Source organism: Drosophila elegans, unplaced genomic scaffold (assembly GCF_018152505.1).
Source record: "Drosophila elegans isolate 14027-0461.03 unplaced genomic scaffold, ASM1815250v1 contig_149, whole genome shotgun sequence".
Lineage (NCBI taxonomy): Eukaryota > Metazoa > Arthropoda > Insecta > Diptera > Drosophilidae > Drosophila > Drosophila elegans.
In genome coordinates, this window is record NW_024545513.1 from 18,543,866 (window position 1) to 18,559,960 (window position 16,095).

The 16,095-nt window shown below is 40.4% G+C and overlaps 2 protein-coding genes across 2 annotated transcripts in view; one reads left to right on the forward strand and one right to left on the reverse strand.

Moving 5' to 3' along the window:
* The first annotated feature begins 3,069 nt into the window (after positions 1–3,069).
* On the forward strand, positions 3,070–11,856 carry LOC108144593 (nucleolar protein dao-5). Its single transcript, XM_017269601.2, has 3 exons — positions 3,070–3,306; positions 9,980–10,497; positions 11,239–11,856. The coding sequence occupies exons 1-3, from the start codon at positions 3,290–3,292 to the stop codon at positions 11,388–11,390; spliced, it is 687 nt and encodes a 228-aa protein (XP_017125090.1). The 5' UTR covers positions 3,070–3,289; the 3' UTR covers positions 11,391–11,856.
* A 451-nt stretch (positions 11,857–12,307) lies between these two features.
* LOC108144545 overlaps positions 12,308–16,095 on the reverse strand; it is a 29,349-nt gene continuing 25,561 nt past the window's right edge. Inside the window, exons 11-13 of the mRNA XM_017269519.2 lie at positions 14,807–16,028; positions 14,469–14,740; positions 12,308–13,590 (exon numbers count right to left, since the gene is read on the reverse strand). Of these exons, the coding sequence (XP_017125008.2) occupies positions 13,114–13,590; positions 14,469–14,740; positions 14,807–16,028 (1,971 nt within the window). The 3' untranslated portion in view covers positions 12,308–13,113. The remainder of the gene's footprint in view (positions 13,591–14,468; positions 14,741–14,806; positions 16,029–16,095) is intronic.

The window sequence follows — 16,095 nt, forward strand, 5'->3', positions numbered from 1 at the left end:
GTAAAATGTATTTGAAAACTAGAGCTAAGAGTCCAACGGAAAGTCTGATCAAATGAAAATGAAAATGAACATGAAAACTTGAATATTGAACGTGAAACTGCCTTTTATTTGGGTCTCCCTATCGGGGGGCATTAATCTGGCCCCTAAATACGTGATACGTCGTGATGGGCATGGAAATGTGTCGGATCCATTTGCATGCCGATTTGCATTTGGATGGGATCTTAATCGAACTAGGAGGGAAATGGCAGCTGTCCCCTTGCATAATTGATTAATATTTTTAACAAGTTTCTGGCTTATGCTCTGCAGCATTGCGTTGTATCTTTATATCTTACATCTGCGGTTTCCCTCATTTTTATTTCAATTTATATATACATATATATTTATATTTTATTTGATTGTATTTGATGATTTCTTTTGGCATTTTGGCTGACATTTTGTAGTTCAAGGTGAGTTGGCCAGTTAATTAGCATGGCCCACAGCCCACAGTGCAGGCGACGCCCCGGATGCCAAAAAATCAACACCTGGCCGCAGAACATCTGCCAGAGTTCAAAGCGATCGTTAGCTGGGTGTGGAAGATTAATTAGCGCCCATCATCTTTGTCACACTATTAACCATCATTTAGCCATCACCCTTCAATCCGTCTGTGCCCTGCCCTGCCCTGCCCGACCATGCCCCGCCCCGCTCCTCATTCCGCCCCCGGGCCAATCAGTTCAAGGCCGCGACGAACCCACAAAATATATGCATAAATATGTCTGGCTCTTTATCTCTTTTTACAACTTTTTAATTTGGTGCCATCCTCCTATACCTTGAATTGGTTCAGGCCGTCTCACTTGGATATGGATTTCAGCTGCATTTTATGGCCAGAGTTGAGATTATTTGAATCTACTATTTTGGGGGCATTTAACGTTTTTAATATATGATTTTCTATTTGGGTAAGAAGCCATTCATTGTAATTTTAGTTTCAAAATTATTATACAGTATTATAAATAATTTTTTATAATATCATATACTCAAGGCGGGGTACTAATTGAAATCCTTAGATCTTAACTTCATTTATTTACTAACTAAATTTTTTAGCAAATTGTCAATTGTTGTAAAAATCATTGTGGTAGCCCTTATAAAAATTGTGAAATTTAGTCATAAAATTAGTTTTTTTCAAAATCGACCAACGACCACAAAACAAACTTACTACTATTGCGCTGGTAACTTTTACGTTGGATCCAGTTTTTTTTACTTATTTCCTATTTCTTAATTATACATTTTTGTTAACTAATTACACAATTTAATATTATTAACAAAAACTCTATGGTTTTAAGCAAAAGTTTTTGTGTTGGAAATAATATTTATTGGGATTTTTCTAGCTATGATAATATAGAGTATATGAAATACCTTTTATTTATAGAAAATTTTAAGTATTAAATGTTAAATGTTAGTTGCCTTTGGAAGAACATTTTTTTGAGGGTATTCAAATTTCGGTGGCAACTGGCTCATCTGATCCCCTACATGGTTTTTGTGTGTTTCCTTGGCTGATTTTTAATCACGAGCTAAGAGATTTACATGCGGGACAGATGTGACGGGGCATTGAGGATAGGGGATGGGTCGATCGATCGGGAATTACCAGATCGGCAAAGAGCCAAAACAACAATTGGCCTAAAATCAATAAATTAATTAATAAAATATACAAATTGCGAACGGCGGCCAGCGTCGCAGTCGACGTTGAGTTGGCTCGGTTCGGCTCAGCTCGACTCTACTTTACTCTACTCAACTCGGATTGGATTGGCTTGGATTGACTTGGCTTGGGTTGGGTTGGCTTGGCCTGACTTGGCGTGGATTGCAGTGGAGTGGAGTGGAGTGGAGTGGAGTGGAGTGGATTGGGTTCGAAAAACCTGTCATAACCAGAGCCCAGGCCGTGACAAATTGGCTCCGAAAAACCAGAAGTACTCCTGCAATTTTAGCTAGCATAGATCGACCGTCGAGGCGTATTGGCACACAGAAAAAAAGCAACAGCAACAGCAAATAATTTCATTTTGCATACCACTCTGATATGGTAATAATGGCAAATGGAGATTAATTTCATATTTATAAGCGATTGTGGTTTTTTCAGCAACGAAGGCTCTAAAAAGGAAGACCATAAATGAATTCAAATTACTGTTACTAAATAACAATAGATACGATAATGGGCAAGAGCGTAGAGCGAACAAAGTATTTTATTTTATATTAATATTTAAAAAAAAACGTTTTTGATTTTTATAGACTTTTTAGATTTGATAGTCTCGTATAAAGCTCAAGAATTCACGAGTTTAATTTGAAATCATTTAAGGTTAATTAAATTCAAACTTTTTGGTTTGTAAAATAAACGGATTCCTTTTAATCAAATTATCGTATGAATGGTTATTATATGATCATTATAATTTTCATAATAACATGGTACATGAGGTGTACATCCCATTAAACCAAGTTATTGGTTACAAATAAAAACTGATTTCTCTTGATTAAACATGATCTTGATCGTAAACATGAAAAGTGTCATACAAAGCTTAAGAATTCACGATTACAGTTTGACATATTCTTAGATAGAAGGTATGCAGGTAAGTATAATAACGCCGTATACATGTAAGGTGTCCTACGAAACTTAAGAATTCGCGAGGACAATTTGGCATAGTTTAAAATTGATAAGGTATGTTCATGCAATAAAACCAAGCATTTGGTTTGTTGATTAAACCATTATTATCCATGAACAGTGTCAAATGAAGCTTAAGAATTCGCGAATATATCATATCCTATCCCATCAAATCCGTTTCTTTCTGTGCAGCGGTAGAGCTTTTTAGCGAAGGCGGATGAGGAGGAGGAGGAGGAGGAGGAGGAGGAGGAGGAGGAGGAGGTGGAGTTGGGGGAGGGGGAGGGGGAGGAGGCGGTGACCACGGGCTGGCGGTGCAGGCGGTTTGGCTAGGGCGGTCTGAACCTGTTGGCTCGGCCGCTGCCGCTGCCGCAGTCTCCGTCGAAGTCTCCGTCGCTGCCACAAAATATTGGATGGCCGTAGGTTAACTGTGTGCACACGGCATAAGTAACGTTCAGTCTGCCTCTAGAAGTCGATCGTGATCGTGGCCAGTCAGTTCCGCTCGCTAGCAGAAAAGCCGAGACCGAGAGACCCGTGCCCCCCACCCCCTTAAAGCAAACAAGTGTTTTTTTTCTAGTTTAAGTTTAAAACGCGCGCGCTTCGAGTTCTTTTTTGTTGTTGGTCCAAAACCCTCGCATTAAAACCCACAAAACACACACATATTAAGACAAAATGAAGTACTTCAACATGTGAGTGATCTATAAATATATATATATAAATACCATTTATATTAATATTATTTTTTTTTTAAATATTATACTGTGATTGACACAAGGGGTACCATTTTTTTTTTGAGTGATTATATGAATATTGGAGTAAATGGAATGTTTATACAAATCCTTCAGGACTTTAAATGAATTATAAACATAAATTTGACTTTATATGATGGGATCTTGATACAAAACCATACAAAATATCATAGTTTTATTTAAAAAAATTATTATATAAATATAACCGTAAAGAATTTTCAATATATAATTTGTTGACAACTCCAAATACGAATGACTCCCAAATTTCACTGGGTTATTGCATTTTTTTTTCTAAGCTAAACTTAGTTGCTAACTGTCGAAATCGGTTAGGTTGCATGTTGCAGGTTGACTTGCAACCTTTTTGGGCCACGACCACATGCAGGTATAAGCTCGGCTTAATGCCAATTTGAACTTTAACACGCCGCCGCTCCAAACTGGAACTGAGCTGTTAAAAAGCGAAGCCGCAAATGCCAAAGTTTGGTCATCATGATGGCGATGATGATGATGATGATGATGATGATGATGATAGTGCCGAATGCGACTGATGAAGTTGTCACGGGATGTGAGGCTGGCATTTTGCCGGCAAAGAAATGGCAAAAGTTAACTTATAAGGCAATGGATCGAATGGGGAAGGGGAGGGGGTGGGGGAAGTGTTTCAAGGTCGTCTTACCCCACTCCCCCTGCTGCTCCCCCCGCTGCTCCACCACCTGGATTTCTGGACTTTCCGCAGCTGCAGCAAATTAAGTGTATTGGATTAATTACCAGACTGCTGCGGTTGTCTTATAAATTAACGGTTGCATTTTTAATGCGAGCTGACAGACAGACCGCACTCACAGCGCATATCTGCATGCATTTATCGCCGCATAAATGCAATACCACTCGGGTCGGCTGTGTGTAATATATACACCTGATACACCCAATACACCCATGTGTACAGCACACATTTATATGTGTGTTAATCGCTGCGTTGGATGCGGGAATTAATCACCAGAGAGGAGTGGAGGCGCCAGGCTGTCGGCAAAATCAGGACTTTCAGCTTGGCTTTGCTCCATTTCGATCAACTCGACTCGACTCGAGTCGACTCGTCCCGTCTCGCCGAATTATGCAATTTGTATTTAAATTAAATATAAATATACATATAAATTGAAATAAACAAAGACGCAGCAAGATTCAAGTTTCAAGGACTTTGAAGTCTCTCAAATTGGCAATATGTGTGTGAGTAATATGCACTTCATAGGCCAAAGCGAATTCAATGCGAACCGATTCGAGCCGAAACGAAATGAACAAAAACATAAACACCACTCTGGGCCAAATCAAAAGACTTAGGCAGCGAACTCGCCCGATTTGGCATGCAGCCAGCTACAGCAAATAATAAAACAACAAGAAAAATCAAATACAAAACCAAAACCAAAACACGTATTTGGCCAACTAACAACGACACAATGCACCGTTATTGAACCCACTTGCCTTAAGCCACTTGGCTTTTTTCGCCTTAATTTTAACAACCAACTCTCCACTCCACTTCAACCCAATCCAGCCCAAACGGCAGCAATAAAAGCAGTTACAATCAAATTGAATACGAATTTGAATCCGATTCGGTGTCGAATGTGCACGTTTTGCCTGTAATAAGTGACTACACCTATGCCAAAAGGGGCAGGTGATGGCATTTAAGGGGGCAAAGGGGTAGTTAACGCGTAATGAGGGCGCCAGGGCAATTAGAAAACGTGCATGCTTTAACTGGGGCAGGTGTGTTGCATTTGACGGGGAAATTGTCGAACCAATTGGAAACAATTCAAGCCACCAGCTCAAGATCAACACTTTGAGGAATGCCAAAGACGAATGCAAGCAAGCGACGATCATTGTTCGACTTTAAATGCTTTTCCTAAGGTTCACAAGACATTAATAGCATCAAGATACACTCTATAATAAACTTTAAAAATAGTAAGGTTCCTTGACATTGTAAAACACATAGGGTCGAGCAACTTAAGCCTTGGCAACAAGAATTTAGAAAATTTATTAAAGTTATAAGTCATAAGAATTTAAGATCTAATGTTGCATGTAAAATTCTGGTTGGAAAAATTTTTTATGGCAACTTAAAAAATTCCTAGATTTCCAAAAAGTACCTATTTTGTAAGTTTCTTTATTTAGAAATTCTTTAAGTTTTTGGCAGTGTTTATTAAAAAAATTGCCTTTAAAAAGTTTGCATTAAAAGCTTTTCTCAAAAAAAAGACTTTAGTGGCAAATACATTAAAATAGCGTTTAAAAATAAAAATATTTACAAACAAACTGTTATACTTTGAACTAAAACAACTCAGTTTTATTCGTTGTGTGTTTTAATAGTTTGTGTTAAATAGTATTTAAATGCAATTTAAACGACGTTCGTTAGCTCGATAGTTTCGCTGTTAAAAAGAAACGATATACATATTTAAAACTTAACTAAAAGCTAATGATAAAACTTCCGCTATTCAAATTTTTAAAAAATCTAAGTGTTCAAGGCGCATAAATGGCTTTAAGCTATTGGAGTTCCACTATGGTTTCCATTTCCATATCCGCAGTAGGCCCAATGACGCCATCCCATTAAATCGAACTAAAAGTCAAGAAAACCATGAGAAAACAAATTAAATAAATAAAACAAAAGCAGAACGACAGATAACAAAAGCGAAATGAAATAAAATAAATTAAAAGTCAAATCAATTTGTTGACCAAGCTCTCAAAGAGTATGATGATGAAGATGAGGCTGCATTAAATAAGTGGTTCCGCCTGCCCCCAAAACGGAATTCTCGCCAACGCGATGCTTATCATAAATTCGCAACTAATGTCGGCTTATATAACCGGCTGACTAGGCAGCTAGCTGGAACCGAAGACGCTACAGACGAGGCTTACAAACAAGCCCACGGCTAGAAATGTGCCCGCCTGAAGTTGGAGCTGAAGTTGAAGCCCGTGCAAAGTGTCTACTGTGTCTACCTGCCAGCCAGTCCATGGAATCATTGCGGGTGTGGGTGTGGGTGTGGGTCTGGGCCCAAACCCAGACTGGCATCGTCTGCGATCGTTCCCGTTGGCCAATCCAAGATGAAAACCGGTTGTGCAGAAGCTTCAGCCCTAGTCAAATGTCAAAAATCAACGTTTTAGGAGACACTTCTTTTGGGAATTTAAATGAAATCCCACACAGAGAGAAACAAAAGCGACATGTGCAGTCTTAAAACATGTACATCTAATTCTATACCCATAAAAAATATTTATTCACTTTCAAGTGAGATAATAATTTTCAGCGTAATAATTAAAGTGCTTTGATATTTAAATGACATACCTAAAATTTATTTACATATTAATTATTGCATTGTATTATCCATTTTGCAATTTATCATATCCAACGATACCAAATTCAGATATAAGTTAATACATTTTTTTGGAGTATAATGAAATTTTTTGTTTTTAATATTTATGAATTTTTTATATTTATACATACATATTTATCCCATTGAAATTCCATTGATTCCGCGAACTCTTGAGTTCCTGACCCATAATTGAATCTGGGTCAACTAGACATTCTAAAATTTCTTTGTATGAAAAAATTAGTTGAACATAACAGAAATTTAAACAGATTTTTAGTAATTAAAAAAAAAGGTTGCTCATTGTTATATTCAAAACGTGACCTATTAAAAATGCAAGACATATTGGAGAGGAGAAAAACATGGGCTTAGCTTAGACCCTTTGGAAATATTTCTGGGCACGCCCCTGAGCTTGGCCGTAAATTTAGGATGAGCTCGAGAGTTGGAGATGCCAGGCACGCACCCACAAATTGAGCCCACGCCTTTCACCTTTGCCAGTTGCATAATCCCCGCTTAACTGGGCCATCCACATTCATATTTACATATATCTATAGCCACATTCAAGCCAATTCATCCAATCAGCTGACCCCAAAGCAAATAAATCCCATCGGGAAAATGCAGCACTGAGAAATGCATTTATAAAATATAAATCAAATAAAATAATAATAAAATAAAAACGAACAATGAACAACGGTGTTGGCTAAAAATAAAACTTGGCTTGCGCATTTTACCGTTATTAGCCAACTGCCAACTGCAGTGTGAGCGCGCACTTAAATTTATTCTGGCGTGGTGCTGGCTGCCAACTGGTTTCCCACTTGGTTGTTGACTGCCTTTTGCATAAGCACCTGTTTCCTTTGGCCACTCAACCTCCCCCCTCTGTTCCCCCGTTGGTAGTCTACCTGCCCACCCCCTTTCCAACAACAAAACATTTCAACTTCAACGTCGTTGCCTAGGAAAGAATTTCAAAACGAGTTCGCTGCCTAAGTCTTTTGTTTTGCATAAAATATGAGCAATTGACTCACTGAAGCCGCCACCGTCGCCAGCGATAATTAAAAAAAAAAAAAAGAAAACTTAACTTAAACTTAAATACAACACAATAACAACAGCCATATAAGCTAAGCTTCAAAGCTGAAAACAAAAAACAGAGCAACAAAAACAAAAAAAAACAGAGCAACATTCATTCGCATTCGAATTCGACATTAAGGCGAAATCCATAACCAAATCGAAATCGAAAGTGAACAAACCCGTTTGCATGACCTTTACACATTAATATTTGTTAGCACATCTCCGTCCTCCGTCAGCGGAGCGATATAAAAAACTAACAAATCTTACAGGAAAACCGAATGACATTCAACGGGTGACTGTTTTTTTGTTTTTTTGTTTTTTTGTTTAATATCTATATGAGCTGTAGCTTCCGTTTAAATACATAATTATGCGTCTATACAATTCCAACGCTCATGCGACCTTATTTCTTTTTATGCATTTTAAAAAGCGTAAAATTATAATAAAATCAATAAAAAGTGCCCTGATTGGCATTAAATTGTCTGACAAAGTTTTCCAAACAAATACACAATCCCTTTATTTATTTAATTTTTTAGCAAACTTTTTACAAAAATGCACTTGTAAGAATTGTAAATTAAAAGAATATATGTTAGAAATTCCATTGGCAGAATTTATAGAAATTTATTAAAGTAGATGGAAATCATAAATTATTTGTTAAAACAAATCATTGTACATTTCTGTCAAGGTAAATAACCAAATAGTTTGTTTCAATTCTATATGTTATTCTTAAAATATATCCACTGTATTTGTAGAGGCGGGGACATATTAATGTACACAATATTTACGACTTCAGGTTGTGTATTGAATAACCCGTCCAACCAGACGACTAAAAAGATCGTTAGAGAGTTGGGTTCGAGCTGGAAGTCACGAGGATTAGATGCGTGGCTGGACAACCTTGCCCCGGGGATGCACCAGCTCCCCCTTTTACTGAATCCCGGCCAAAACCAGTGCACAGCGGGCCAATGTATCCATTCAGTGTCGATTTATTTAATTCAAGTCTGGAGAACATTGTAATTTTTTTTCAAATCGATTCCAAAGTCTGGAAATTTCATGTTTTTTCAGTCAGTACTGGTAATTTATAAAACGTTGATTCAATAACGTTCATTTGGCATATTTACGCCAATTAGCCAGAAATTATTTACGAAGAACTCTTTATCAGTATTAAAAAGGGGCGTTTGCAATTGCATGTTAATTTGCTGCTTTGCAATCCAAAAAATAACTTTAAATTATTTAGTATATAGTATTGCCATTTTTGATGTCTGGAAATCTTCAGGCTATGTGTGAAATATTTAGTTTGTTTCAGAAATATCTTGAAAACATTATTAGAAATAAGCACTAGAATGTGCTTACTTTTTTATCGTATAAATAAAACTGATTTATGTGCCAACTAAAAAAGTAAATATTGTTATTGTTATTATTATTTATATTATTATTATTTATCTTTATTCCACACTGCAGTTAATCGAAAAAAGCATCCTTAAACATGAGTTTAAAGGATTTGTCTCCCAAAAAATCTATCATGTTACTTGGCATTGGTTTTAAACCTCTGCCATTAATAATAAATTTGTAGCTGGCATTGGCGTTTGATAGAATCTTTTTTAATAAAAGTGTTGGGATATCCGCATCAAAACAGACGCTTTGTAATTAATTTGTTTTAAATAACAAAGCATAAAAGAAAAAACATAAAAGTTCGAATTAAAAATGTAATAAAAAACCAGTCTTTTTCTGCTGCTCAATAATTAAAAAAAAACCTTAGAATGACAATCAATTTAACTTTTAAGCAATTCTATGGCCTTTAGTATACACCTTCCTTAAATCTATGTATTTTAATTATTTTTATTCATTGCAAAGGTGAGAAACTAAAAAATGTCTCATATTTTTTATTAAATGCTGTTTAATTTTAATTAAAAGATTAAATATGTCTAAGATCTTAACAAAAAAACGTAAAGCTTAATTTTAATGAAAGTGTCTTGAAAATAAACTACAGACAGTCCTAGCGTTTAAGTATACAAAGCATACTTTTTTGTTTCAGTTCTTCACCGAAGAGTCTACAACTGTTTAAACATTAAGCCAGAAAAGTTTTATTCTGATACTTTCGTGGCATTAATTTAATACTCATTTTATTGATGACAATTTAAGAATAATGTAACAATAGTTTAGTTTATATGGACAATTTCTTCTGGGTATATTATAAATTTATTCAATGTTGATTTACATTACAGCTGCCTGCTCTTCATCGTCTGCGTAATGTGCTACGGCCTGGTGTCCGCCCAGGAGGAGGGTGGTCCGGCCGTGTCGCCGGCGAAGAGGATCGCCGCCCTGCGCCGTCCCGTCGGCAAGGCGGCCAAGGTGACCACCACGACGACACCGGCGCCGGCACCAGCGGATGCTGGCGCCGAGGGCGAGGAATACGACGAGGAGGCCGGCGAGCATGGCGACCATGGCGAGGAGGGCGACGAGGCCGCCTTCGCCAGCTCCACCACCACCACCACCACGGAGGCGCCCAAGAAGGTCGGCCCGGTGATCCGGCCGTTCCGCTCCAACGATGACTTCCTTAACTCGCTGAAGCGCCGCCAGGCGAACGCCAAGAAGCACCGCGCCGAAAAGGCCCCCAGTCCCAGCAAGCCGGCCAAGAAGAGCGACGAGTCGAACTCCGGCGAGCAGGAGGAGCAGCCGGCAGCCGCACCAGCACCCGCCCCCGCATCCAGTCCCGCCAAGGGATACAAGGGCAATTCGGCATGTAAGTTGGGACGGGATTTTACTTTACCTTACTTTTCCTTATCAATTTTTTTTTTATGCTTATTTAAAAAAAATACAATCTACTCTGTTGATATTCTTGAAGATTTATTTTTTTCAAATACTAATTAATATTCTTTTTTTTATTTTAAATAATTGATATTTCAACCCTTTCCAGTTTTTCCCATTTTTGATTTTTTAAACTTTTATTAAGGATAAAGGATATGCTTTTATTTAAATGACTATTTGTCGCCTTATAAATATACATTTTTTAAGTATAAAACTGCAATAACATAACATATGTATCGAGAGGGAAAAAGCTTTAGAAATCAGGAAATTTACTTTTAGGCCTCAATTCAACAAATTCTAAATAACACATATTTTTTTTATTTCCGTTGTCTAGTATTATTATTTATTTATTATTTTTTGTTAAATAATACATTTTACTATTATTCATTATCATTCATTATATACTTTAAGGTGCCAAATACATATTCGAGCCTTAAATCTAAAATTAAATAATTATAAAAAACAACATAATTACAATAAATATTATTATTAATAAAAAAATCAATTGAGATGTATTAACAGTCCACTTCATAAAAACTTGAAAGACAGTAATTTTTGTTTTAATTTAAGCACACATAATATATATAATACTTCCTAGAAATGTAATTTTTTTTGTTTGCGAATTGTGATAATGAAAATTGAACTAATTCGCTGACCCATGTCTTGTTTTTTCCAGTGAGCCGTCGCAAGCTGTCGAAGCCCGCCAAGGCGCAGCCCGTGGAGGCGTTGGAGGATGCCGCCGCCGAAGAATCTGAGCAGCAGCAAAAGGAGGAGACGAAGCCCAAGCGCCCCATCGGTGGTCGTCTGGCTCTGCGGAAGCGCAACTAAGCGGGAATCTCCAGTTCCGACCTATGAGTCCCATGATCCATGCCTCATCGTCCATGCCACAAATCCCAACACCTGCCCCCCCTTTCCCCCACCCCCCACCATCGAATCATATGGCTAGCTATGTGGCAGCCCGATCTGCCCTTTAGTTCTTAGTTCGCAATTGATTTTTTGTGTATGTAATATATTTGTAATTTTATGTTGTAAACAAAAACACGCGCACACACAACACTCACTCAATCACAACCACAACCACGCCCACGCCCATACCCACAACCACAACCACAATTACGCCCACAATCCAGAGCCAGCCCCATCCACCATGTCCGTGGATAAATACGCATGTATATTTCGCGAATATATAGGCGGTTATTTGCACGGGCACAATTATGTATTCTTCACAACCATCAATCAACCAATCAATCAATCAATCAATCAATCAACCAATAATAAAAACAACAAAATCGAATACTCTTCAACAGCTTTTATTAATTTAGTTGAAAAGGGTTAAATCGGGACCAGAATACAGAATTTAAAATGACAAAACTCTTTCAAGCAAAATTTCACATACCATTAGTGCACAAATTGCAGTAATAATATTTAATATTTTTATATTTACCACAATTAATCGCCAGAAAGTATGCAATAATTGCTTGCAACTTAAAAAATGTTTTTTTTATTAATGCAGAAGCATTAATACACAATGCATCCATGCTTTAAATCAATTCAGAAATACAATATAATATCAGTTATGTTTTATTTCGAGCCAAAAATCATGATGTATTTTAACCATAAATAGGTAATAACAACAGAATCGAACATTTTTGCATTTAAGTTTATTCATTAATTAATAATTACACGGGTTAAATCAAAAAAACAGAACAAAGCTAAAAGATCTAAAATATTTTTGAAATGGGGAATGTGTTGATAGATGTATATTTGTCTGGAGAGTTAACAACATTACACACGATTATGTATCAGATGCATTTACGTGGCGTCAATTGCAAAACGTTTAAAAAAATATTATGTCCAACTATCTCTGTCTCTTTCACTTTCCGTGCTCACGCATTCGTCCCATCTCTTTTCGATTCACGCCTTCGTTGTTTCGCTTTTCTTAGGGCTAGGTTTTGTTTTTATAAAAAATATATGTGTTTAAATATATATATATATATGGATAGAATTTTTAACATGATCTCTTAGCGCTACATACTATATATTCGAACAATGTTTATGGGCTTGTTAAAAAAAAAATTCAAACACACACGCACAAACTAATATTGACAAGAAGAGAGAGCAAAATGCAGAAAGTAGTATATGTATATATTATATATATGAATGTGTTTCAGGCTGATAAATGCTATATCGATTTCGATCCCAATCGGTTCTGGACTCGATTTTTGGAGGCGTGTGAAAGGCACATTGCGTTCTCTTCCGGAACTTCGAGTGGTTCGCTAGTGGGTCGCTAATGGGTAGTTGTGGGTGGTAGTGGGTGGTTGTGGGTAAGGTGTATAAGTGCAGTGGCTAAAATGTGGGTGTGCTGGCGGCTTATATGACTTTACAATGTTTCGAGGGGCTCTCAGGGTTAAGTACAGTTGCCGAAACTGAATGTTAATACTAGAGTTTGATAGATGGATGCCCGTTGTCTGCGGGGGATTCGTTTCAACCAGCCGAGGTTGAGGTGTCCTCCGAATATTTGGGGGCGGGGGTGGGGCTGTTTATCCATCATCTATGGATGGTGTCGCGCATTGCGCATCAGCGGCACCAGCAGCGACGGCGGTCCCGCCTGGCGCAGGAAGGGATGGGCCAACAGCTCGGCGGCGGTGGCTCGCTGCGCCGGATCCCGCACCAGCATCCGGTCGAGGAAGGACTGCAGGCGCGGCGATACCTTGTGGGCGTTCTTTAGGTTCGGCGGCTGCATATCCCGAATGCGACGCATCGCCTGCAGCGGCGGCTCGTTGAAGAAGGGCGGCTCTCCGTCCACCATCTCGATGACCATGATGCCCAGCGACCAGATGTCCACCTCCGGACCGTAGGGCAGGCGCGATATGACCTCCGGCGACATCCAGTACGGCGTGCCCACCAGACTCTTGCGCTTGGGCAGCTCCTGGGACACCTGGGCGCAGAATCCGAAGTCCGACAGCTTCACCCGTCCATCGGCGGCCAGCAGAATCGAGTCCGACTTGATGTCGCGATGTATGACACCCTGTTCGTCCAGATCGGAAGCATTTGAAAGCATCGTATGAGACGGCAGAGAAGGAAGGTAAATTGGTTAAAAGTTTTCATAGTTTTGCGGTTTTACCCCCCACCCATCCATTCCAAGCCCTTTCTCCCAGACACTTATCGCATTACACGAGCCAACGTGGGACAAAAATGCACAAAAGAAACCAGCGAAACCCTGTAACGCCCAAAACTTGCTACTTGCTCTTGGGAACGTGTATCCCACTTACCTACAAAATAAATACAATTGGTTCTAGCTTAAGAAATTGTAAAAAAAAAAATTTATTTTTTTCTATTTCAATTGGATGGATAAACTTTTGAATAAGTGATCTTTTGCCATTTTAAAAAAAAGTATTTTGCTATCTTATCATATTTTAACACTAAAAGTTGGCTTTTTTTGTAAACAATGAAATAAAAAAAGTATGATAAATGAGATAACTATAAAAGATCTAGGAAATCTAAAATGATTGATTTAAAATACAAATTTTAACGAAATATGCTAACTAGCTACTCCCTAAACTGAAAATGGCTATCGAAAATCACTGTCTGGCAACTAAATGCTTTGGGGTAGGGCATGCACGTGCGATTTCACTTGGCATTTTGGACGTGCAACGCGACCGGTCGCCCCACTGTGCGGCCGACGACTTTTGTTGGTGACAACATTTAGAAATTGAAACCAAAGCCATGCGAAAGCGGAGGGCGAAGAAAGCGCCACAAATGGCGAGGCAATGGCACAAAGAATCGCATGCCAGGGCTGCCAGAGTAGATTGCTTGTCCACTTTGGTCAGACGATAATGGTGAAGAGACCCCCAGAAGGGGGGAGGGGGGGAATGGAGACGAGGCAATGCTATGCTGGTCACGCACCTGTGAGTGCAAATAGGCCAAAGCCTTCAAGCACTGCTTGCAGACGGTGGCTATCTGCTCCTCGTCCATGCGCGAATGGGTGACGATGTCGGTGAGGGCGCCGCCCTCGAGGTATTCCATCACCACCCAGAGCTCATCGTTGACCAGAAAGCTGGAGTATGTCTCCACGATATTGGGATGATGGTAGTCGCGCATGATGACCACCTCATTGAAGAGCAGCTCGCGTCGCTGCTGTTTGCGCAGGTCCATCTTCTTCACGGCCACCTGGCGACCTGTCGCAAAACCAGAAAGGCAGTTCAATGTGTATGCCAGGCAAAGATTGAGCTTTTTATCCTTACCTGTGGACTTGTCTGTGGCTATGCACACAGTGCCCGTGGAGCCCTCGCCTATTTTGTTGAAATGATCGAGATTTTCGCGCGGATCTCCGGCGGAAACGACCATTTGCAGAGCAGCGCGGAACTGCTCGTGGGTCAGGCGTTGCTCCTGCTTGGGCTGTCCTGCCGCTCCACCGGCTCCTGCTCCTCCCGCCGCCGCCTGCTGGGCGGCACTGCTGGCACCGCCGCTCGAACTGGAGGCCCTCGAGGCCGACTTGGCCAGGTGCTGGTGCTGGTGCTGGTGTGGATGGGCATGCGGATGCAAGGGGTTTTGGTTCTGATCTCCGCCAGCCTGTTGTTTGGCCTGCTGATGCTGCTGCTGCTGCTGCTGGTTAGTGGGATACATGGGTGGATAGCTGGTGGTGCCGCTGTTGCCATTGTTCGTGTGCGAGTGATTGGAACGTGTGCCACTGGCCACCGAGCCCACCGGCGAAGTCTGCTGCTGCTGCTGGTGAATGGGCGGGGCCAGATTGCTGCGATACTGCTGCAGGTTGGTCTGATCCGTGCGCACGGCCAGCGGTCCAGTTGCTCCATTGGCGTGCGTGGCATAGAGCAGGGAGGGATGGGCACCGGGTGGCTTAAAGCCGCCACCGCCAGTGCCACTACTACTACCTCCGGCCGGGGGACCCTCCTCCTCCGGCACCGATGGCGGCACATTGGCCACCCGGCGCACACGCGGCGGACTGGAGCTCCTCAGCGAATTGGATCGGGCCACATGCGAGGTCTTGGGCAGGATTATGCCGCCCGACTCCATGGGCAGCATCATGCCGCCCGGGGTGTTGCCCATCATGGGATGCGAGCCGAGTGGTGGTGGGGCCATGGGATTGGCGCCCATGGTGGAGGAGCCCATCATCATGGTGCTGCTGCTATTTAGCGAGGTGGTGTCCGCCTTGTTGTTGTTGTGATGCGGACGCACAATGGTCTTCAGATCGAGGATCTCCGTGGGCGTGATCTCGGAGGGATCCACCAGGGGCAGCGGTCGATTGGAGGACTTGAGGATCTGGTTGTTGCCCACAATGGAGGCCCATTGCAGGGGCAGGCCAACGTATTTGTTTTCCCGCTTGTCGAAGCCCGTGTGCACACGATGCTCGAAATTGCTGGGCATCGAGATCAGCGGTTTCTTTTTCTTCTTCGAGAACATCTTCAGCGACGACTCGGATTTCCCGTGCTCCAAATTTCTGGCCTTTTACCGCCCTTTTTCTCTTTTTTTTTTTTTTGCTATTTTCTTTCTTTTTCTTATTCGCTCTCTTTTG